General features: G+C 37.8%; 1 protein-coding gene across 2 annotated transcripts; it reads left to right on the top strand.

The window, feature by feature from the left end:
• The first annotated feature begins 1,590 nt into the window (after positions 1-1,590).
• LOC114269788 (uncharacterized) lies at positions 1,591-24,966 on the top strand. 2 transcript variants are annotated; one of them, XM_028211148.2, is made up of 9 exons: positions 1,591-1,996; positions 2,120-2,181; positions 2,316-2,406; positions 19,980-20,066; positions 20,275-20,328; positions 21,106-21,290; positions 22,804-22,886; positions 22,979-23,079; positions 24,640-24,966. In XM_028211148.2, the coding sequence occupies exons 1-9, from the start codon at positions 1,949-1,951 to the stop codon at positions 24,853-24,855; spliced, it is 927 nt and encodes a 308-aa protein (XP_028066949.2). In that variant the 5' UTR covers positions 1,591-1,948; the 3' UTR covers positions 24,856-24,966. The 2 variants fall into 2 exon arrangements, with proteins under 2 accessions (XP_028066949.2, XP_028066950.2); XM_028211149.2 differs by having other exon boundaries at positions 1,706-1,996; positions 2,316-2,403.

Raw genomic sequence — 24,966 nt, 5'->3', positions numbered from 1 at the left:
GCTTCACACAAAAAAACCCTATAGAAGGGACTTTACTTTTCACCAAAAATCCCTAGTATTAATAAGATATTTTCCAGATCTGACACTAAACTAGCATTGACTATAACTATTACAAAATGCTAACAGTCAGCCGCTCATAAGTTTATGAGCAAGTGACTGATCTGCTGTGGCTTACAGCACCGTGTTATGAGCTCGTAGGAGTATTTTTAGATTTTATTTTGATAATCTGAATCGTTCATATTGTAAGGTACGTCGAATAGATTATTTATGAAAAAAAAAAGTCAATTAGATATTTATAATTCATAATAAGACCACATTTATGTTTAAAAATAAATAAATGATTAATATAATTTTGATAATTTTTTAAAAACAATTATAGTCCGATCATGGAGTTACACATGTCCGATTAACCTCATTTTTATACGACAAACTCTATAATATGAACAATTTCGATTATCAAAATAAAATCGAGACAAGTACGTCACAATAGCACGCTCCTAGTCCTAAGGCTATCTCCAACGATGCATCAAACCCTGCATCAGATTTGAAATTTGATGAAAAACTCACTTTTTTCTCACTCCAATGGTTTCACCAAATTGATATCAAAATGAGAATTCACCAAAAGTTTTACCAAAATGAGAATGCGCTGGTGTTTCACCAAAACACTATTTATTATCGTTGTATTTTCATTACTGGATGACCAATCGGATGACCCACCGGATGACCAATTTTGACAAAATTTTGTATAGATTTTACACTGGGAGGTCGACCAACTGGACGACTTCGGAGTCGACCCCCCAGATGACCCTGACCTTAAAAATCTCAGGATTTTAGATTTTTCAGTATCATTTTGTCAAGTGAGATTACCAAATCTCTATCTGCACATCTCAAATTACATTTTCCCAAACAGTATGAGCCAAACTATGCATTTTTCCTTTAAATTAGCCATTTGAGAACAGACCAAATCCTAGAACAAGTTTAAATTTGCAAAGAATGAAATGCAGAGGGATTGCACTTACAGTTTTGAGCATTCCTCTAATGTCATAGTGATAGCCTTTAGAGAAACCTTTGGTTGCATCAGCTCTAAGGTACAACATCAGCCATGGATACAATTTTGAGGTTTGGAGTTTATGACTAAAAACCCAACTTCCAACACCCACTTTCTTCAATTTATGACTGAATTTGGGTTGTCCAAAACTTAGCATAAAGAACTTAGAGAAGAAGGTGATAAAGAAGATACACAACTTAGCAATGTCTACTAACAAATAAAAGGTTTTGACAGGAGTAATTAAGAGGGAAAAAAAAATAAAATCATAAACCTTATCGGTTGACCGGCCGATTGAACTGCCGGTCAACCCCTTTCTTTTTGGTGCACATCGTTGGAGCTAGTCGTATCAGATTGAGAAAATCAGCTATTTTTTACTCAGATTTGGTAAAAAAAGAAATGAACGGTTGGAAATGCTCTAACACAAGTAATTTGTAATATGACCAAACATGATTCAAAAAAAAAAAAAGAGGAAAAATATCATTTGAGTAAAATCTTAAAAAATTATTAACATATTAACAGAAAACTTTACAACATTGAAACATAATTTTATAATTTTTTTCATTAGGACTGTTTATTTTGACGGATTTTTGTATCATTTTCTAAAAAATAACTTATTTAAAAAAATTTTGTAAATTAATGCTATTTTTCCAAAAAAAAAAGAAAAACCTGATTGAACGCGGGAGTCGTCGCCCGTCGGGTCTGCGAGACGAACCTGGAAGGCTAAAACCCAGACTACAGACAGCTCCCCAAAAAACCTCTCTCTCTCTCTCTCTCTCTCTCTCTAGGCACCCTTGACTGCGTGCGAAGTGACCAACTCAAGCCCTTCTGATTACTGTGTTTCCTTCAAAGTAATTTCAACGAGCACCTGTCGTGCAATAGCTCCATATACTCCCGAGAGCGATGAAGGGCAACAATGCAACACTATTAACACTTGCTGAGAAATGCAAAGTCTCTCTCTCTCTCTCTCTCTCTCCCTATATATATATACATTTGTCTTACTTCTGATCTTCACCCACTTGTTATCTTTGTAATTATGACTCTGAATTATTAACAAGAACTATTATTTTGCAGACTATTTTAGCATCAAATTGGCAAGGCAACCTTAATACGATCAAAGCCGACGCCAAAGGAAGGTAATTGGTTTAACAACTTTAGTCTCTTCTGATTGGACTACCCAAAAAAAAAAAAAAAAAAAACTACATTTCTGTGGTGTCTCAAGTATTGGGTTTGGTAGTATGTGACTTTAAACAATGATGGTTGTTTTCAGCAAGGAGGAAATCTATACTTCAATGGTTAAGTACTTTGTCAAGAGAGGGAAGCCATACATTTGGGTACCTGAAAAGGACTTTCACAATGTGGTATCTATGCCTCTTGTCTTGTGATTCTATTATCTATTTACTGATTTGAAGCTTCCCTTCTGTTTATTTCCTAATTCTATTTTCTTGTTGACAAATTTTGATTCATCCTATTTGATTATTTGATAGTGTGTGGGTGCCCATAAAATTGAATCAGCTCGTAGTGTTTACATAGCTTTTAAACAAATGTTTGTAGTGTGATTTGGGGGCGCTGCCAGTGCCATGAGGGTCACCAAAATATATGAATTAAACTAAAGTTTCTTGTACGAAATTCTGAAATGCCCTATTGTTGAACCAAGAAAAAAGGAAAAAGAAAAAGAAAAAGAAAGATAAGCAAGAAGTGTGTTTAAATGTTATCAAACAATATGAAATCTGCTCATCCAGATGGCTCAATTTGCAAATTCTCATAATCGTATGGCAAATGAAAGTTGGATGAAATTGTGTAGTCCAAATTTTATTTATTTGCGCTGTGCACATGTAATTCCTAATCAAAATTTTTTGCCAAATGTACAAAATCAAATTCTATGGACAAAAAGAAAAAAAGAAAAAGAAGTGAATAATATATCAGTATTAACTAGATTTTCTTTGTCAATATAGTTGTGTATAATAATATGATCATAAAATCAAACATGTTTTGTTGTCTGTGTTAATTTACAAAAGGATATTAGATATTTGCATACCCCTATCTACTAAAGGTAAGCATATGATGTTGTGCTCGACACTTCATAATATGAAAAATATCTATGATAGACTGGACATAAAAACCTCAAGCAATGTCTCTTGATTTACGTGATTTATGTGATTAAGTGATTAGTTAGAAAGTCATCTACCATCCTATTGTGCAATTTTGTCTTGACAAATAGCTGAAAATGCGTGTTCCAATATTCAGTTGAAACAAGTAAAATGATCACATGACGAATCAATCTATCAGTTAGAAGATAACTCGTTTCAATAAGCACTTTTGAATTTGATGAACTTGTTGTCAAGAATATTAATTTCATGTCAAACATAGTCAATATCCCGAAAATATGAACAAACAGGAATTAATGTAAATAAGGCATCAATAAATTAAAGCACGATGAATAGAAAAAAACATAAATGACACAACAAATTTTTTTCAAATCACATCATATAGACAAACACACAAATACCAAGACAAAACAATAGTAGCAACCAAGAATCAGACTGTGTAGTCCTATGAAGCATGAGTACTTCAAAAAACATATTGTGTTCATATAAGGTATGTATTGGGTACTAGTACTTTGCATGGTATTTCTGTATTCGTACCATCGGGTACACAAAAGAAGTACCCATATTATTTTTTTTCTTAATTTTTTCCATACCTAGAGTTACCAAGTATATACTTCAGTTAGAATTACCTAGTATATACTCGAGTTGCACCTCGGCTGAAATAGTATTTTCTTGGGCTAATTATATGGACCTCCCGTTAGGTAGTTGACCATTATATTGATCTCTCTTGTGGTTTTGAAATTACAATGCCCTCTTATACTTTTGCTGACATTATACACAAACGCCCCTCTGCTATCCTGTTGTTAGAATTCCCTTTGTAGTTTTTGAAATTACACTGCCCTCGTTTACTTTTTCTAACAATATACACATACCTCTCTTCACTAGCTTCTTGTTAGAAATGATAACAAAAATTTGTTGTCATCGAATTTTGGTCTCTAAATGCCGAAATTACCCTTATTCTCTAACACCCCATGCAATGTTATCCTCGCAACCATACACCCACATCAAATCCAGCCTAATCTGCATCTATGTAGGCTTCTAGACTTAGCTCCTCATTATTCGTGAAGAGGACGCTTCCCAGGGGTAGATTTCAAGTATTGTAGGTGGCACGACCTGAACCCGTCCCTAGAGGTTTGGATCTTGACCGGCCAATAATCATGAGATTACCTACGGTCTCAGACAGATTTTCAAATGTATAAATATAAGGGGCCAGAAGCGGAAGCAAAATACAAATTTTGTCCATTGAACTATGCTTACATGACATGATCATAAAATATATACCACACATCTCATAACATACCATAATATTTACAAACATTCATCTTATATATATAACCCAAGATCACCATATAACTTAACAAAGCTTGACCAAAGCAACAACAAAAGTCTCAACATGAAGGCACATCTCGAGTGGCTTTACAAAAAGGGCTGACTCCAAGCAATCTCTAATGCAAGTCCTGATGCTCACCTACATACATATATATAAAAGAGTGAGATAGAAGCCCAATGAGTAATCTCAATGTCAAGCGGTTAAATGAATGAGCTCCATAACTTATCAAAACAATACAATGTTCTTGACATGATTAGGGCATGTTTCGGAAACGTATAATAACAAATATAGTTCATCAAACCTTTCATAGCTTAACACATTGCGTAATACCCAAAAGCCTATTAAAACTTGACGGAATACCATACGGAATGTTCACGATGGAACAAAGCATTCTGAATGCCCACAATGGACGACTTATGTGGAACGCTCACATTGGACGACTTCATACGGAACACCCACATTGGACGGCTTCATACGGAACGCTCACATTGGACGAGCTCATGCGGAATGCCCACTTTGGATGGCTCATACGGAATACCCACATTGGACGGCTTCATACGGAACATCTATAATGGGTCGATATCATACGAAACAATTATACATTATCAAAGCCACGCAAAACGATCATCAAAGATCAACATCATACAGAACGTTTACAACCAACCAATAGCTTATACAGAATGTACATGACGAGGGAAGACAGAACGGAAGTTATCGGAGATTAAAATACATTTTTCAAGTTGTCACAATAGTTGTTTAAAAGGAAACTCGTTCATTTTTAGTGAAATCTCATTTTCAAAAAACTTATCATATCGTATTCATTTCGGAATTTGATAGCATAGCTTAGCATCTCAAAAGTATATATTCGGAAAACTTATCATATCATGTCAGAAAATACTTGTCTCGTCGAATATCTCGTAAACAAAACATAGATTTCATAAATCATCATATAGCAAAGCCGATTTCAAAGTTGTTTATATGAAAATATCTTTACAAAGACATTACTCACCTTGGCTAGTTTGATGTTCCTTTTTCAATGTTCCAACCTACAAATTCACATAATCATACACATTGAAACATGTAGTTCAAATCGAATAACTCATCTTCTCTTTTCTAATTCATTTACTTATATCGATTTCTTGTTAATTCCCTAATGAATCATAATTCATGCCTAGGAATGCTCAGAAAGATATAGGGACGAAGATATGAATACAGAATAACTTTTCAAAATATGCTAGAACAGAGATGTTCGCTCGAGCCACCTGTTGGTCGCTCGAGCAGTCTGTAGAGACTGCAAAAGTATTGGATGATCAGAACGTGCGCTTGAGCCATCCCACGTGCGCTTGAGCCAGCTCAAGTGATCTAGCCAACCTTTGGTTGCTCGAGTAGTTTGTGATGTTCTGCAAAAATGCTAGATGTTTAAACTGTTCGCTCAAGTAGTAACTCCATTGCTCGAATGGCCTGTGCGAAATCTAGGTTTCAAAACTAAAAGATTGAGCTTTCAAACACCATTTCAAAACTTAGGATCATGTATGGCTTGCTCAAAAACATGGAATTACTTCAGAAAACACAAATACATGACCCCTTTAGAAACCATTTGCTGAAAACCTTTTTAATTGACAAACATTTGAACCAAAACTTCATGCATGCAAGATTTTGCAATCTTTTTCTTGAAAATATGCAATGGTGACCTCAACTTCATGAATTTTTGAAACAATATCATGATATAACCTCACATGCACACAAGAACTTCAAACTCAAACCAAAAATGATGAAATCAAAGATTGACTTCCATGAACATGCATGCAACCCATTTTCTTGCTCAAAACCCATTTCCTTTTCAAATTCCATGAGATTGATTCAACTACTCTCTTAATTCATGATGCATGGAGGATTTTCTACAAGATTTAGACTTAGAAACCTCACCTAAGGCTTTAATCTTCAGAGATTAGAGATGATTTTCCCTTAGCTTCTTCAATTCTTCTTCAATCTTCACTTTCTCTCTCTAAAATGAGAGCTCACTCTCTCTCTCTAAAGAACTCTCCAGCAAATATGAACTCAAAATGAGTCCAAGTCTCTCTTAACACACACACATATATATGTGTGTGTGTGTGTGTGTGTGTGATTAGCTTAGGATGCTAATTAAAGATTAGGCTAATTAATCAAGGTTCAAGACTAATTAAACAAAGTTTAATTTCGCTAAACCGAATCAATTTTTAATTAAACTACCCAAAAGGTTCTAAATATTCCAATTAATCTATTCAACTTGTCAATTTCGGTTTCTGAAATCATTCAAGCCTTCAATTTCAAATTCTGAACAAAAATTATAACAGACAGTTTTCAAATCAAACAGATATACACAAATTAATCACAAAGCACATATCACAACTTAAAATTCACACACAATTAAATAAATGTAATTATGATATGCATGTTGGGGTTGTCACAGTAGGATTCAATGAACAGCTTCCAAGTGGGAATCCTTTAGAGAGTGCATGAATTGGCTTACTACACTCACGACATAGGCAATGTTGGGTCTTGTGTGGGACAAGTAAGTGAGTTTCCTAACTAACCTTTGATATTTCCCTATGTCTACAATCACGTCGTCTACAACTTCTCCTAGTTTGCGATTGTGCTCAATAGAAGTGTTTGAGGGCTTGCAGCCGAGCATACTTGTCTCCTTAAGGAGATCAAGTATATATTTCTGTTGGGAAATAAAGATGCCATTTCTAGAGTATGCTACTTCAATTCCCAAGAAATATTTCAGTTTTCCCAATTCTTTTCTTTCAAATTCTTTGGCCAATTGCTTCATAAATTTCTCAACTTCCTCAAGGTCATCTCCAGTTACAATAATGTCATCAACATAAACAATCAAGACTGGAACTTTTCCAATTTTCGATTGTTTGATGAAGAGTGTATGGTCGCCCTGGCTCTGCTTGAAACCCATGTTCTTCATTGCACTGGTAAATCTCCCAAACCATGCTCTAGGGGACTGTTTTAGCCCATATAGCGCTTTCTTCAACTTGCACACACTAAGTTTTCGGTGAAACCTAGTGGTTCCTCTATGTAGACTTCTTTCTCTAAATCACCATGCAAAAATGCATTCTTAAAATCAAATTGCTACAAGGACCATCCAAGATTAGCTGCTAAAGATAATAGTACTCTAATAGTGTTCATTTTTGCAACTGGGGCAATTGTCTCATGATAGTGTACTCCATATATCTGAGAGTAGCCTTTGGCCACAAGCCTAGCGTTACATCTCTCCAAGATTTAATCAGCTCTATACTTCACAGCAAACACCCATTTACACCCTACCAATTTCTTTCCTTTTTGGCAACTCAACTATTTCCCACACATCATTTTTTTCTAGTGCTCTCATTTCTTCACTCATGGCATTTTTCCATTTCTCATCCTTAAATGCCTCTTGGATTGTTTGTGGAATTTTAAGGGTGTGCAAATCTATGACAAATGGTCTATGCAGTGGAGAGAGTCTGTCAATGGAGATAAAGTTTGCTATGGGGTGTTGAGTGCATTTCCGTGTTTCTTTCCTAAGGGCAATTGGTATATCAAGGTCTGTAAACTCAGGTTGTGAAGCAAGAGGATTTTCAGTACCTGTTACATGTTCAGATTCTTGGGCTTGCATCGGTTCAGGTTCAGACTTTTTCATTCTTGAATACACTTGTAATGGTAAGTTAGTAACATCACTACCTGTTTTCTCATCAGGAGTTTTTTCGGTTTTATTTGGAGACAAGGATGATGTTTCTGCTGGAGAAAGAGAACCGGCAGGAAGAGAACCAGCAGGAGGAGTGAGTGTTTTAGGAGCTAAAATATCGAGATTATCAAAACCGAGATTGAAATTAAACTTATCTTCCAATAAATGCTCTCCCTGAAGATAAGTTTCACCAAAAAGACTTGTTCTGAACAAAGGTAACATCTTTAGAGATAAAGAATTTTTTTCAACTGGGATGATACGCATTTATAGTGGAGGAATAACCAAGGAAGACACACTTAAGGGCTCTACGATCCAATTTACCCCGATTGTGAGCATGAATGTGAACATAGGAAACACAACCAAATATTCTTGGTGGTAATTGGGTAGACTTATTGAATTCAAGATAGAATTGTGAAAGGGCACTAATTGGGCCCAATGCTCTTGAAGGTAGTTGGTTTATGAGATGAGTTGCAGTCAACACAGCTTCCCCCTAATAGGATTTAGGCACTTGTTTCTCAAATAAAAGAGCTCGGGTTGTTTCAAGAAGATGATGGTTTTTCCGTTTTGCAACCCCATTTTGTTGTGGAGTATCTGTACATGAAGATTGGTGTATTATCCCGTCCCTTTGGAAAAATGGTGAAAGAATATGGTTAAAGCATTCTTTCCCATTATCTGATCTGATATTTTTAATCTGAACACCAAACTGATTTTTGAATCATTTTGAGAAACATAGGGAAAACAGGATTAATGTAAGATTTATTTTTCATGAGAAACAACCAAGTAACACGAGTACATTCATCAATGAAGGAAATAAACCAGCGAGTGCTAGTAATATTTGGAATCTTAGATGGCCCCCACACATCAGTATGAATCAAAGAGAAAGGATATAAAGATTTATTATCACTCAATGAAAATGAGACACGATGATGTTGGCAAATTGACATACTTCACAATGAAAAACCTTATCATCCAAATTATGAAATAAACTAGGAAACATAGTCCTTAATACAGAGAAAGAAGGGTGCCCTAGACGAAAGTGATGAAGCCAAATTTGTGCTTTATTTGGTGAGATTTTTTTTTTGAGAAATGAGATAAAGGTAGACGGCCACTATCTTTGCCACCACAAGTATTGAGACAGTAGAGTCCTTCCTTCTCTTTAGCAAGCCCAACCATCCTCTCCATAACCGGTTTCTGAAAGATACAATGATTGAGAAAAAATGTCACTTTACAGTTTAGATCTTTGTAATCTGATGTATAGACAAGATTTGCAGAAAGTTTAGGCACATGAAGAACAAATTTCAATGCAAGAGAAGGTGTAAGATTTATGGTTCCTTTTCCTGCCACGGATGCAAGGTTCCATCACCAACTCGGATTTTTTGGTTTCTAGGGCATGGGGTGTATGTTGTGAAATAGTGTGAAGAGTTGGTCATGTGGTCTGTGGCTCCTAAGTCTATTACCCAGGTTCCGTGCAAATTACGGTCCTTTGAGACACTAAGGGCTTGAGAAGAGGAATACTTACCTGAGTGTGCCAATGAACATGAGCCAACTGGTTTGTCAAGTGAAGTAAGGAAGCTCCAAAGTTTCTCAATTTCCTCCTTCTGTAATATACCGATTTCCAAGCTGCTGCTAGTTGAGTCTTCGCTAGGTTTATCATCAGCAAGGGCAATATTTGCTTGGCTGCCTGGTAGGGCATACCATTGTTGAGTGTTGTTTTTGCCAAAAGGTGTTTTTCCCTTCAATTTCAAGCACATCTCCCTATTATGCCCTGGTTTCTTGCAATGGCTGCACCAAAGGTATAGCGACCCCGGTCTTTTCTCTTTAAATTATTGTATCCGGACTTAGGTTCCGTGGATCCTGTCATTACTTATTGGTTGTTGTTGTCCTTTAATCTCTTTGTATTTGAAGTATAGGTTGGGTTGGGCGGGTCTGTTACAGGTTGGTTGATTTTAGATGCCAATAGGTGATGCCCAGATTTTGGCCTTTACGCTCGAGCGGAAGTTTTAACGCTCGAGCGTTCCCTTCGTTGTTGCTTCTCCGCTCGAGCGGTAATTTTGACGCTCGAGCGTGATTTTCCATCTCCCAGTATTTTGCTCTGCAGTTCTTCCGCTCGAGCGGTAGTTTTTACGCTCGAGCGTGATCCCTTGTTTTTGCTCCTCCGCTCGAGCGGGGAGTTTGACGCTCGAGCGGGTGTCAGCGCCTGCAAAACTTCTGGAAGGGTGCAATCGACGCTCGAGCGGCTTTCTTCACGCTCGAGCATGATTCTGTGTCTTACGCTCGAGCGGGGCTTTCTACGCTCGAGCGTAGAGTCGATTATATCAGTCCGTGATTTCACTTTTTGGATCACTTTTTGACCTACTTTTCCTTCATAACTTTTTAAAAACCGCCCCTGGAGTGTTTTTTTATCTCTCTCTCTCCCTCTACACACATTCTCTCTTTCGATTGATCTACTTAGAGTGAGTTTCTACCTTAGATCCTTTATTAAAAAGTTAGAGTGAGTTGAGGGCTTCGTTTTAATCTGAGAAACTTGGGATTTGGAGCACGTTGGTCTTTGGTCTTCATCTCCATCTTCTCCATACGGGTTATTTTCTTCGAGGTAGGGATTTTCCTACTCCATTTTATATGTTTTGTTCTAAGTTTGGTATTTTGATAGGTTGGGGACACTTTGAAAATTTTGGGAACAAAACCTAGTTGAATTGCTAAATTGATTTGAGTAATTAATTTAAGGAAATTGGGGAAATTGGTTAAATCCATGGAATTGGGGAATTTATTGATTAAATGGTGTAGTTGGTTAATATAAATCACTCGCCTATTGAATTGTTGGTATATTTATTTTTCGAGTCTAGAAATAACTGTTTTGGGCTATCGGTGGAGGATAGTCGTGCTTGTTGTAGACATTGCATGCAGATTAGGGAAAATTGAAACTAATCAATTTGTTAAGTCATAAATTTAGACTATTGAATTAATACAGAAATTACATGTATTGATTGAGCATTGCATATGCATATTGTTTGGGAGGAGATAGGGGATGTACTCCACGGTTTAGGGGAAGATAGGGGATGGACCTCTAAACCGGATTTTTGTTTGGGAGGAGATAGGGGATGGACTCCATTAGCACCATATTTATGTGTGCTTATTATATTGAAGTGTTTTTACATGATTATTGATACAGCACTAAAATGTGTATCAAATGGGAAGTATGAAGTGTTTTGATATGAGCATGAGTCTCATTTGTTTTGTTGATATTGGAAGTAATGTGAATATGATATATAATTCACTGTTGTAAGTTTGGCCAGGTTTAGAGCCATGTTGATAATAATGGAAAGTGAAATATGTCTTAGACATTAGTGTCATGAGACTGTTTAATGATAAAATTGATTATCTTGGTTAACCATCTATTGAATGCTATAGCTTTATTCAATGCTTATATTTGGTTTAGTATTTTTCTACTGGGCTGTGGCTCACCCTTTATGGGAACATCATTTTCAGGTTCAGGTGATAAGCTACCTCCACGGACTTAGCCTGGAAGGATTTGATGTTTGGGATTTTGAAGACTTGTCTTTAGTTATATGTTTTATTTTGTTATTTTTGAGATTTCATGTAAACATTCAAGCCTAGGGCTTAACTTGTAAATGAGTTAGTACTCATCCTTTTGTGTCCAAGTGTTAGCTTGGAAAGATGTAAGCCCTTAGGGCATTTATTTTGATGTTGCAGGATGTTACACGTGATGTCTTTCAATAAGAATACTCTGATGAATAACTCAAATGATTCGTTTTCTTTTATAAATGCATGTTAATGTTATGGTTATTATGGGTTTATTTTGAGGGCGTTACAACTTGGTATCAGAGCGTACCGGGTTTGAATACTTTGGGTACGTGGGAAGTGATTAGTATCACAATGGGTTCGTCTCGTTTGATAGAGACTTAGTGTAACGTTATATGCTTATGTGATAACATGTTTATGTGGTTATGTGGGTATGGAATGTAGTTTCTAGGATGTTGATTGGACCCTTGAGTTCTAGTAGTCTTGTTGGAAAGGCACTTGATCACTGCTGCTTCCAACCGGAACTATAGTAACGCATTGGGACTATCATTATCCGGGAATGAAATTCGTAGGTGCTTATGTGATTATGTGCTTACGTGGAATGAATTATTTTTGTCCAATGCATTAGGACGCGAGTGTTTAGTTTCGGCACATTTATTAATGTGCTAACGTCTTTGTTTGTTTCCTTTATTAGGATGTCAGGGCGAGGACGAGGACGCGGTAGGCGTGGTAGGCCGGGTAGGCAGGAGGTACCGGTGCCAGAGGAGATTCCGGCAGTTCATGAGGGAATTGGCCAGGCCAATGTGGCCGAGCCAGTAGGCCAGCAGGTTATGGGCGCTTTAGCCCGAGAGATAGCAGGGGCATTCAGGGAGTCGGTAGGCATTCTTAGGGCTGAGAATCAAGCCCAGGTTGTTGTTGCGGATGCAGGACCTTCCTTTCTGAAGAGGGAGTTCTTTCGGTCTAATCCGGATGAATTTGTGGGTGATCCTAAAGAGCCGCTTAAGGCAGATGAATGGCTCGAACAGACAACGAAGACGTTTGAGATGCTTGGCATCGAAGACGAGGGGTTGTGATATAGAGGTTGATTACCATAGAATCCCATTTTCCTTTGTAGTTATGCCTATGAGAGGTTTCGATGTTATTTTGGGTATGGACTGGTTATCGTCATACCGGGCAGTTATTGATTGCTACCGCCAGAGAGTCACTTGTTGTACCGTGAATGGTGAGTGTTTTCATTTTCTGGGGGACCGTGTTGGTAGTGTTTTGCCACCGGGGTATGTTCCGCGAGGACGGAGTGAGCTTAGTGGTCTACTTGCTAACCTTTCGATTAGTGAGGACGGTGAGACTCAGATCGTGTTGCCAAGGGTGGTGTGTGAGTACTCGGACGTTTTTCCCGAGGATCTTGTTGGTTTGCCACCGCATCGAGAGATTGAATTCTCTATTGACTTAGTGCCCGGCACGGTGCCGATTTCTATGGCACCTTATCGTTTTGCCCCAGCTGAGTTAGTTGAGTTGAAGACCCAACTCCAGGAGTTGCTAGATAAAGGCTTTATACGTCCTAGTGTTTCGCCTTGGGGAGCACCGGCCCTCTTTGTTAAAAAGAAAGGTGGTGCTTTGAGACTTCGTATAGATTACCGGAAATTGAATCGGGCTACGGTTAAGAATAAATACCCTATGCCCCGTATAGATGATCTGTTCGATCAGTTGAAAGGTTCCCGTTGTTTCTCGAAGATAGACTTGAGATCAGGTTATCATCAGTTGAGAGTCAGGGAGGAGGATATTCCAAAGACGGCATTCCGTACGCGGTATGGCCACTATGAGTTTTTGGTGATGCCATTTGGGCTTACCAATGCACCGGCAGTATTTATGGATTTGATGAACCGGATATTCCGGGAATTTCTAGATCGTTTTGTAGTCGTCTTCGTGGACGACATCCTTATCTATTCACCTTCAGAGGAAGAGCACAAGGAACACTTGAGGGTGGTGCTTGATTTACTTAGAGCCCATCAGCTTTATGCTAAGTTTGGGAAGTGTGAGTTCTGGCTAGAGGAGGTGAAGTTCTTAGGCCATGTAGTTTCTAGGGAAGGGGTGTCTGTTGATACATCCAAGACAGAGGCAGTGCAAGATTGGGTACAGCCTAAGAGTGTGTTTGAGATCCGCAGTTTTCTGGGATTAGCTGGGTATTATCGCCGGTTTGTAAGAGATTTCTCCAGATTAGCTTCGCCTTTGACTAGATTGACTCGGAAGGGAGTCAAATTTGTTTGGAGTGAGACTTGTGAAAAATCGTTCCAGGAGTTGAAAGTTAGACTGACCACTGCTCCAGTCTTGATTATTCCGGAGAGAGGGTTGGGTTATGCAGTCTATTGTGACGCCTCACGAGAGGGTCTTGGTTGTGTGTTGATGCAAGAGGGGAAAGTGGTTGCCTATGGCTCACGTCAGTTGAAAGTTCACGAGAAGAATTACCCTACGCATGATTTAGAGTTAGCAGCTGTGATATTTGCCTTGAAGATTTGGAGGCATTATCTTTACGGTGAGAGGTTCGAGGTATTCTCGGATCATAAGAGTCTGAAATATCTGTTCACACAGAAAGACTTGAACTTGAGGCAGAGGAGGTGGATGGAATTTATTGAGGATTATGACTTTGAATTGCATTATCATCCGGGAAAGGCCAATGTGGTGGCCGACGCCCTTAGCAGGAAACCTGTTGGTGACATAGCTAGTATAGCCATCCGAGAGTGGGAGATGTTAGGTGCACTTGGAGAGTTTGATTTGCTTCTAGGCGAATCCGTTGAGGCTGCGGCCTTGCTTTCTGTTGTTGCGCAACCTACACTTGTGACTCGAGTGTTAGAGGCTCAGAGGGGCGACCTTGAGGTAGAATCCCTCCGTGAGAAGATTTCTGGTGGGAAGGTTGAGAGAGGTTTGACGGTGTATCCCGACCTGAGTGTGAGATACCGAGACCGTCTGTTTGTGCCGGAGTCTCATCGAGAGGAGGTACTCCGAGAGTTTCATCATTCACGCCTTGCAATGCATCCGGGAGGTACTAAGATGTATCGGGATTTGGGTCGCCAGTTTTGGTGGCGGGGTATGAAGAGAGATGTGGCAGCTTTCGTGTCTAAGTGCCTTACTTGTCAGCAAGTGAAGGCCGAACATCAGAGGCCAGCGGGTTTGTTGCAACCCTTGCCTATTGCCGAGTGGAAGTGGGAGCATGTCACTATGGACTTCGTTGTAGGTCTTCCGAGGACTCAGCGGGGCAGTGATGCTATTTGGGTGGTTGTAGACCGGTTGACTAAGTCGGCGCACTTCATTCCTATGCGCGTTAGAGATTCAGTAGATCATCTTGCCGACTTGTATATTCGGGACATAGTGAGGTTGCACGGGGTTCCAGTGACGATCGTCTCCGATAGGGACCCTCGTTTTACTGCCAGATTATGGCGGAGCTTGCAGAGCGCCTTAGGTACTAAGTTGACCTTTAGCACAGCTTATCATCCTCAGACTGACGGGCAGTCCGAGCGTACTATTCAGATCCTTGAAGATATGCTTCGGGGTTGTGTTCTTGACTTTAGCGGGTCATGGGAGAGGCACTTGCCATTAGTGGAGTTTGCCTACAACAACAGCTTCCAGTCTAGTATCGGTATGGCACCGTTTGAGGCCTTATACGGCCGACCGTGTAGGTCTCCTGTTTGTTGGGCCGAGGTAGGTGATGCACCTCTGTTGGGTCCGGACTTAGTGAGGGAAACGACGGAGAAGGTTGAGCTTATCCGTAAGAGGCTTGTTACAGCCCAGAGTCGTCAGAAATCTTATGCCGACCGTAGGAGGAGACCTTTGGTGTTTGAGGTGAGTGATCATGTCTTTTTGAAGATATCACCAAGACGGGGATTGATGAGGTTTGGGAAGAGCGGGAAGTTGTCCCCTCGATTCATTGGTCCTTTTGAGATCCTTGAGAGGATTGGCGAGACTGCTTATCGTTTAGCTTTGCCGCCGCAGTTGTCCGGAGTACATGACGTGTTTCATGTGAGTATGCTTCGGAAGTATGAGCCGGATCCATCACATGTATTGGATTGGACCGATTTAGTAGTTGATGAGGATGTCTCGTATGAGGAGAGACCGGTTAGGGTCTTGGATAAGCGGGATCAAGTCTTGCGAGGCAAGACCATTCCTTTGGTGAAAGTTTTGTGGAAACATCACGGGGTGGAGGAAGCCACATGGGAACGTGAGTTGGAAGTCCGCGAGAAATATCCGGACATGTTTATTGATTTATAATCTTGTAGTTAGATTTTGTAATATTGTCGAACTTTAAAGCTTTTTATATTTGTCTTAAGCTGTAAAACATTTAGAATGTTTTAGTTAATGGAAATATTTTGGAACTTGCCTCGAAATGGAAGTTTAAGGGAACATTGTATATATTGAATATATTGAAAATTGTTGAAATTGAAAGAAAATTGCATAGTGTTAATGCAGGTTGAAATATATGGTTGTTTTTCATATTGTGGCATGCCTCTTTGTTAAGAGATGGAATGGCCGGTGTTGGGTCAAGTTGTTTATTAGTGAGTTATCATATTGTTGGAATTTGAGAAAAACTTGTTTTCGAAACCTTGTGCTTAATTTCGGGGACGAAATTCTTTTAAGGAGGGGAGATTATAGCGACCCCGGTCTTTTCTCTTTAAATTATTGTATCCGGACTTAGGTTCCGTGGATCCTGTCATTACTTATTGGTTGTTGTTGTCCTTTAATCTCTTTGTATTTGAAGTATAGGTTGGGTTGGGCGGGTCTGTTACAGGTTGGTTGATTTTAGATGCCAATAGGTGATGCCCAGATTTTGGCCTTTACGCTCGAGCGGAAGTTTTAACGCTCGAGCGTTCCCTTCGTTGTTGCTTCTCCGCTCGAGCGGTAATTTTGACGCTCGAGCGTGATTTTCCATCTCCCAGTATTTTGCTCTGCAGTTCTTCCGCTCGAGCGGTAGTTTTTACGCTCGAGCGTGATCCCTTGTTTTTGCTCCTCCGCTCGAGCGGGGAGTTTGACGCTCGAGCGGGTGTCAGCGCCTGCAAAACTTCTGGAAGGGTGCAATCGACGCTCGAGCGGCTTTCTTCACGCTCGAGCATGATTCTGTGTCTTACGCTCGAGCGGGGCTTTCTACGCTCGAGCGTAGAGTCGATTATATCAGTCCGTGATTTCACTTTTTGGATCACTTTTTGACCTACTTTTCCTTCATAACTTTTTAAAAACCGCCCCTGGAGTGTTTTTTTATCTCTCTCTCTCCCTCTACACACATTCTCTCTTTCGATTGATCTACTTAGAGTGAGTTTCTACCTTAGATCCTTTATTAAAAAGTTAGAGTGAGTTGAGGGCTTCGTTTTAATCTGAGAAACTTGGGATTTGGAGCACGTTGGTCTTTGGTCTTCATCTCCATCTTCTCCATACGGGTTATTTTCTTCGAGGTAGGGATTTTCCTACTCCATTTTATATGTTTTGTTCTAAGTTTGGTATTTTGATAGGTTGGGGACACTTTGAAAATTTTGGGAACAAAACCTAGTTGAATTGCTAAATTGATTTGAGTAATTAATTTAAGGAAATTGGGGAAATTGGTTAAATCCATGGAATTGGGGAATTTATTGATTAAATGGTGTAGTTGGTTAATATAAATCACTCGCCTATTGAATTGTTGGTATATTTATTTTTCGAGTCTAGAAATAACTGTTTTGGGCTATCGGTGGAGGATAGTCGTGCTTGTTGTAGACATTGCATGCAGATTAGGGAAAATTGAAACTAATCAATTTGTTAAGTCATAAATTTAGACTATTGAATTAATACAGAAATTACATGTATTGATTGAGCATTGCATATGCATATTGTTTGGGAGGAGATAGGGGATGTACTCCACGGTTTAGGGGAAGATAGGGGATGGACCTCTAAACCGGATTTTTGTTTGGGAGGAGATAGGGGATGGACTCCATTAGCACCATATTTATGTGTGCTTATTATATTGAAGTGTTTTTACATGATTATTGATACAGCACTAAAATGTGTATCAAATGGGAAGTATGAAGTGTTTTGATATGAGCATGAGTCTCATTTGTTTTGTTGATATTGGAAGTAATGTGAATATGATATATAATTCACTGTTGTAAGTTTGGCCAGGTTTAGAGCCATGTTGATAATAATGGAAAGTGAAATATGTCTTAGACATTAGTGTCATGAGACTGTTTAATGATAAAATTGATTATCTTGGTTAACCATCTATTGAATGCTATAGCTTTATTCAATGCTTATATTTGGTTTAGTATTTTTCTACTGGGCTGTGGCTCACCCTTTATGGGAACATCATTTTCAGGTTCAGGTGATAAGCTACCTCCACGGACTTAGCCTGGAAGGATTTGATGTTTGGGATTTTGAAGACTTGTCTTTAGTTATATGTTTTATTTTGTTATTTTTGAGATTTCATGTAAACATTCAAGCCTAGGGCTTAACTTGTAAATGAGTTAGTACTCATCCTTTTGTGTCCAAGTGTTAGCTTGGAAAGATGTAAGCCCTTAGGGCATTTATTTTGATGTTGCAGGATGTTACACGTGATGTCTTTCAATAAGAATACTCTGATGAATAACTCAAATGATTCGTTTTCTTTTATAAATGCATGTTAATGTTATGGTTATTATGGGTTTATTTTGAGGGCGTTACAACTGGTACTCTTTGTTGATTGGTAGCCTGTACGCCTCTCCTTTGTTTGAGTTCAGGCCACTGAATTTGTTTGGAGATGGTGGTTTAACCACGGCCAGAGCAGATCCTTCATCAGTAGGAGAGTCTAACATCACAGTCCTCCTTCCCTCTTCAGTCTGTATGACTGAAAGTACCTCATTCAAAGAAGGTAAAGTTTCTTTTCCAAGCACTTGCACCCGAATTTGATCAAGTTCCACATTGAGTCCAACCAAGAACTCATAAATTCTTTCGCTTTCCACAAATTTTAATATCATAGCGGCATCATCACTGCACTTCATCTTAATGTTTTGATAGTAATCAAGTTCAAGCCATAAACCTTTCGAAGTGTTATAATACTCAGTAAAAGACTTTGTAACTTATTTTGTCGAGTGAATCTTGGTTTTAGTTTCATAAACCAAGGCTGCATACTTTGGAGTAGGTCTGCTTCACAGTGTCCCATATGTCTTTGGGAGTTGTCAAAAACATGCAGATTCCACTTATTTCTGGTTGCATCGAATTTCAGAGCCATGACATAACACGTCCCAAGCCTCAAACTTTAGATCTTCTTCACTCGGCACAGGATCAATCAGGTGGCTGAGTTTTCCCTTACCCTTTAGAAATGTCCTTAACCCATTGTGACCATACCAAATAATTTCTTCCATTGAGTTGATATGATGGCTGTAGGTTCTGATATTCACCATGTGAGGTGTGGATAGGTTGGTTTAGCTAGGTATTGGTTTGAGCAGTGGTTTCGGATGTAATAAACATTGCGGGATTTTCTGGGTAAAGTTTGAAGTGTTTGAAGGCAATAGCAGGCTAGGGATTAAAGGCAATGAAGGCCAAACGATATTCTGCACTCAGCAATGAAGGTTGTGCAAAAAGATTCTCGGGATAGAAGAAGAAATAGGAGCAGAAAAAAACCTAGAGCTCTGATACCATATAAATGAATAATTCTTCTTACCATTAACTGAGGGAAAACATACAAAATATATAGAGTACAAAGGACACTAATTTAGGGAACTAATTCTACATGAAATCAGGAAACAATCGCTAAAAGTTAGGGCCTAACTAACAGCAGTTATACTAGGAAACAAATACAAAGTATACAGGTTGTACAATCTTAGAGGGATGTAAATTCCCTGTTCACCAAGTCAACCAAATCCGTAAGGATTCGCCAACATCTATCTATCTATCTATCTATATATCTAACACCCTAACTAAATAGTTTCTTCCTAACTAAGTAATCCTCAAGTACTAAATAGTTTCTTCCTAACTAAGTAATCCTCAAGTAGTTTAGTTACTAAAATTGAAAGTCCACATCTAGAATTTTGGTCATAGGAATAATTAAATTGTTTGGATTGCCGCTATTAAAGTGACTTAATATTATTTAACTTTATAATTGATTTAAATAAAATTTGCGATACAATATGAACATTGAGAAAAATCAATGTACGAAAATACGGGTGTTCTCACAGAACCACTCTAGATGAGTTAATTTTTTTAACAAAAGATTTGTCTTTCAGCTCTTCTAATGTATCTTCTATTTTCATGCAGAACACTATCATTGATGAGCGTGGATCTTTTGCTGTGACAAGTCCCTTCCCAGGCCCACTTGCAAACTTACTTAGATCTATCAAAAAGGTTGGTGCTCTGTACTTTTAGCAACTGGAGCCTCGTTTCATAAAGCACTATGTTGTTTTAAATTACATGGTGTGCATAATAGTGTACTGGTTTGAATAAATTTAGCAACTATTCTGCTCGTTAGAAGTTGAAAATAAAAACAAATGATGCAACCATTCTAAATATGTTACCAGAATCTACCAGACCTTGATTTGTTTATGTGATGCAGCTACCTGCTCGGGTTGCTCTGAGTGGAGATGTTGTGCCCCTTAAAGGTGAAAAGGTATATTCATTACTCTACGGTTGATATTGGTTTTATTTGATCAGGGAAGTGATTTTGTTTATTTTCTTTGAACTGTTTATATTCAGCAATTTGATTCATGCACCTTGAATCTGATCTTCATGATGTCAGTTGAATTAGTATGTGGGAAGGTGAAGATTTTGAGAGTATGTGGGAAACAAAATTCTTTTTTGGCATCTTTTTGGGTTTCAATGGCTCCTCCTTTTAAAGGGATCCCTTTGTTTCTAGTTTCATGGGATTTGGAGAGCTGTTTATAGAATGTGAGTTATATACTCTTTTATGTATTTTCTTTTTTTTTTTTTCCTGTTTTATTTTGGTGACTTCTTGCCCTTGTCCTTTTGTATTCATCTTTTTTCTTCTATAAAACTTCTTCTTTTGTGCCTGATAAAAAAAAAAAAAAAAAAAAAAAAAAAAACAACGTAAGTCATCTCTCAATTCTTCATATTTAAAATATCTTCACTGGTTTTCTCATATTTTCAATAGATTTGTTAGCCATTATACCTCATGTTGGTCTGGTGGTGTTTGAAAATTTGGATAGATTGATTATTTGCACATATTTTTAGATATTTGTGCCTGCATACAACCCAATGCTGCAACTGATGTTTATGTTCACAATTAGTACACAGGAAAACATTATATGCCAAGCTAACTGTTAACCCACACTCTTAAATTTTCTAGCCTCATGCTTGGCGGGACTTATTTGATTCCATCAACCAGAGAATATTATCCTTGACTATTTTCTTCTTACTTCTGTTGTAGGTGAAGTTAGCTTCAGAAAGCCTTAGAGAAACCATATCTTCAGAAAGGAAAGTGATTAAAGAGTCCAATTATTGTGTTTCTGGTGTATTAAGTTCTTCCAATCTTGGTTGTACATCTCGAAGTGAAAATCTTCAGGAGCTACTAGATGGCAATGAACAATATGTGGTTTATAAGTTTAATCTAAGGTAAGAAAGTTCGGCCTAGACTGTTTTCACCTTGTGCATTTTGTATGAAGTACTTGAGCGACTACACATTATATTCTTGACCAAGTTTTGTCCTAGTTCCTCGACTGTTTATGTCCGATGAATCAGACGGAATATAAATTACTCCCTCCGTCCCAAAATATTAGTCCCTTATTCTATTTTTCATTGTCCCAAAATATTAGTCCCTCTTCAAAAATCAAGTACAAAAATAATATAAATTTTCTATTTTACCCTTCTTTTAAATTAATAAACAACATAAAAAGTACAATTATGCATTGATATTCCCAAAAAATGTACTATCAAAAGGATAATTTTGGAAAATCAACTTTTTTCAAATACAATAATTGTACTACCAAAAAAAGTTGGATTCCCCAAAAGGGACCATTATTTTGGGACGGAGGGAGTAGTATAGTAATCTCAGGTCCTGAAAGAAGTTCTAGTGCGCGATATAAATTACTATAAGGGATGAGAATGGATCTCATTTAGCTTCATAATGCCTTTTATCTTTTATTTGTTATTTTCTCATGTACATAGAAATCCACGACAAGTAAACTTGATTGATATTACCCATTTTAGAACCCAGCATTCAGTATTGTAGTTTGTACTTGAGGAAAACCTTTATGCGGGGAGTATACTTATTGGGGAATCAAACAATTAATTATAGAACAGAATTATGGCAAGGATCTTAGATGATTGGTTGGTCAGGTCAATAGGATTATAGCAATAGTTGTTACCAATAAAAAAAAGATTGGGAAATTACAAAAAAGGACTTAGGGTTTGACCCTGGCAACAAATCAAACCATAACTTTTTAATTATTTCAATTTAAACTCTTAACTTTTAAAATGGTATCAATTCTAACCATCCGTTAGTTATATCTAACAAAACAGGGGCAATTTATACATTTTAACGGTGGTGGCTATGGACTAGGGAAGGAATGAGAGGGGTAACAGTCAACTGAGGAAAGGGAGAAGTAGCGGTGGCAGTGGGTTGGGGAAGAGGAGGGATGGTGATGGTCGATGGCAAGGGTGGGAGGTGGCTGTCAACAGTAATGAAGAGAAAAGAGTGGTTAAATTGTCTAAATTGCCTTGTGTCCGTTAGTTGTTATAACAAACAAATACAAACAGATAGTTATTACTTATTTATTTATTTATTTATTTTTGAGTGTAATTTCCTTAAAAAAGACTGTCAAGAGTCCTAAATCATTTTGGCGTGAGGTCAATAGAATTATGCTAAGAGTCCTAAATCTTTTTTGGCGTCTGTTCTGGTTAAGAGTTTATATCTTGTGAAATTTCTGTATGATATCTGAAAGACGGATCCACGTGTAATTTTTAATTTTAAATCATATATCATTCATCTGTTTTTTGCATCTTCTCTCTCTCTCTCTCTATATATATATATATACATAAATAATACATATATTTTGTAAGGAGAAGAAAAAGAACTATAACATCCCTTATGTGAACAACCATCTGATGGAAGTTATGTACTGTACAGTTCATGCATGTACATAGATAGCAATGGAGGCACTCATGAAGTAGATTTAAAAGATATTGAAGCATCTAAGGCGGATCCGTTATGTAAGTACCTATGAAAGATGATTATTTCAATACTGATGTCCCTTCAGTGTTTATGGATAGATTTCCTTACATTTTTTATGTTTCTTGTGTAGCACCTTTTTCTTCAAGCCTAATTGATGGAATTAATCAAAGTGAAGTGAGGCGTAGAGCCCTTGTTCTTTTCTGTATTGCATACTTGAATAGAAATGCAAAGGTAAGATGTTGATCCATCTATTGCCTGTAGACATCTTTGTAACTGCTAGTAGGCATGACTATCGTTAAGATTATTCTTTACAAACCTATTCTGTCAATTTCATGCATAAATTGCTGTAACTATCCTCTTGTATTTGTTCTATTTCAGTTTTGCAAATGTGCATATGTGTTGCTTGTATAATGCAGCAAGGGTAAGATGAGAAAAAAATGAGAGTTATTTGAAGTTTTGATCCTGCTACACTTTGTTTCTCAAGTACTAACAAATTGAATATGTGGACTGTGGGCATTGTTGTATTACAAATGACTGATTGAATGGTTAATCTTTCTCTTATATAGTAATTGCTTTAATTTAACTGAGCATATAACTCTTGACAGGGCAAAACTGAGAAAATGATGACCCCACTTGAGTGGGACACGAGGCTTAGTTTAGTATGGTTTGGTTTATGCAGTAATTGCTTCTTTCCTGATGAAATCCATCTTTCAGTTATCTGTTTTCATATATGTGGAATTGAATAATTCATTGCAATAATGAAAACTTTCATACTCGTTGGATATAATCCTCATTGGCAATGGATATGGTGGATTTTATATGATAGAAGAGCTTGTCGTGTAGGGTATACGAGTCTAGTGATATCCATGCTTGACTTGGTTTCCCATTGTCACTTGCACAAGCAACACAAATGTTGTCTGTTGACACTAATAAAGATGATAACAATGTTATTTTTTTGTGTAAAAGTAAGCAGAAATGTTCTGTTAGAGAGTGCTATTTGTTGTTGTTGTTTGCTTTGGTGGATTATAACAAAGGTGGGAAGATGATAATTATTGCTATACCTTCTCAAGATTATTTTATATTCGGTTCAACGATTTGTGCCGAGTAACACTCACTCTTCCTATGTGCTTGTTTGGCCAAACAGACATTCTTGATGAGACTGTTCCTCCATTTTCCAGAGACGCTGCACCTTCCAAATGGTTTCCAAAGACAACCCTTCTTAGATTTGAGAAACAAAATATCAATATTCTTGGTCATTTTAAATTGACTTGAATTTGCAACTGAAACCCCAAATTTCATTCGTTTAGGACTTCAAAATAAACATATGTTGAACTCTGTTATTTGACTCCAGCTATCAAATTTTACCGTTTCTTTCTTGAGAGCAAATTTTCTTACCGTGCAATTCTCTTTCAGAGCATCAATGTTGTCTTGTACATATTACGAGCAAGAGGTCAATTAGTTATCTTGGCATATTGATCGGAACCTGACATAGAACTGAAGAGGCACGTTTCGGTCTCCTACAATCTGACCATAAAGCCAAACCTTGATACATGTATATAAAATTTTGCTGCCTTTTCGTCACGCTAAACTAGTCAAATTTGAAAACTTACGTGCTAATAAATTGGTTATTATGTAAATCTTGTGAAGCCATAAGCCTCAAAGGACTGATTAATACTTTTAAGGTCATGCCATCATTGTACTAATGGTGTTTTCTTCACTCTGTCCTTCTGAGTTTATTTTGGTTTTGGTATTGTGAGAGAGAAATAACTGATTTTCTGTTACCATGTGAAGGATGCATTCATGTTTTCAGTAGATGGGAGAGGATTTGATGTGCTGGGGAAGGTTCTAGGTCCAGTAATGAATGATGGGTCTCGTGAATACCAGTGGAAGGAGTTCAGGTTCACATTCAAGGAAGCAGTACGTGATGTGGAATCGTTCTGTCAACAACTTGTAGAGATGGAACAGGAGGCCCTCAAGACTGTTTCGAGTTTCAGTGGATTAGGATAGAAGAAGTAAAACAGAACGGGGCTAGAGCAGAGAATATTCTGCAGTCACATCTTTGTAATGTTAAAATTTAGTTGTACTTGTTGCAATGAAACATATATGGTTTTCATCTCG

The sequence above is a fragment of the Camellia sinensis genome, chromosome 8 (genome assembly GCF_055761805.1).
Source record: "Camellia sinensis isolate YWXY chromosome 8, ASM5576180v1, whole genome shotgun sequence".
NCBI lineage: Eukaryota > Viridiplantae > Streptophyta > Magnoliopsida > Ericales > Theaceae > Camellia > Camellia sinensis.
Note: the sequence above shows the minus strand (reverse complement) of the source record. Positions and strands in the feature narration are given on the sequence as shown.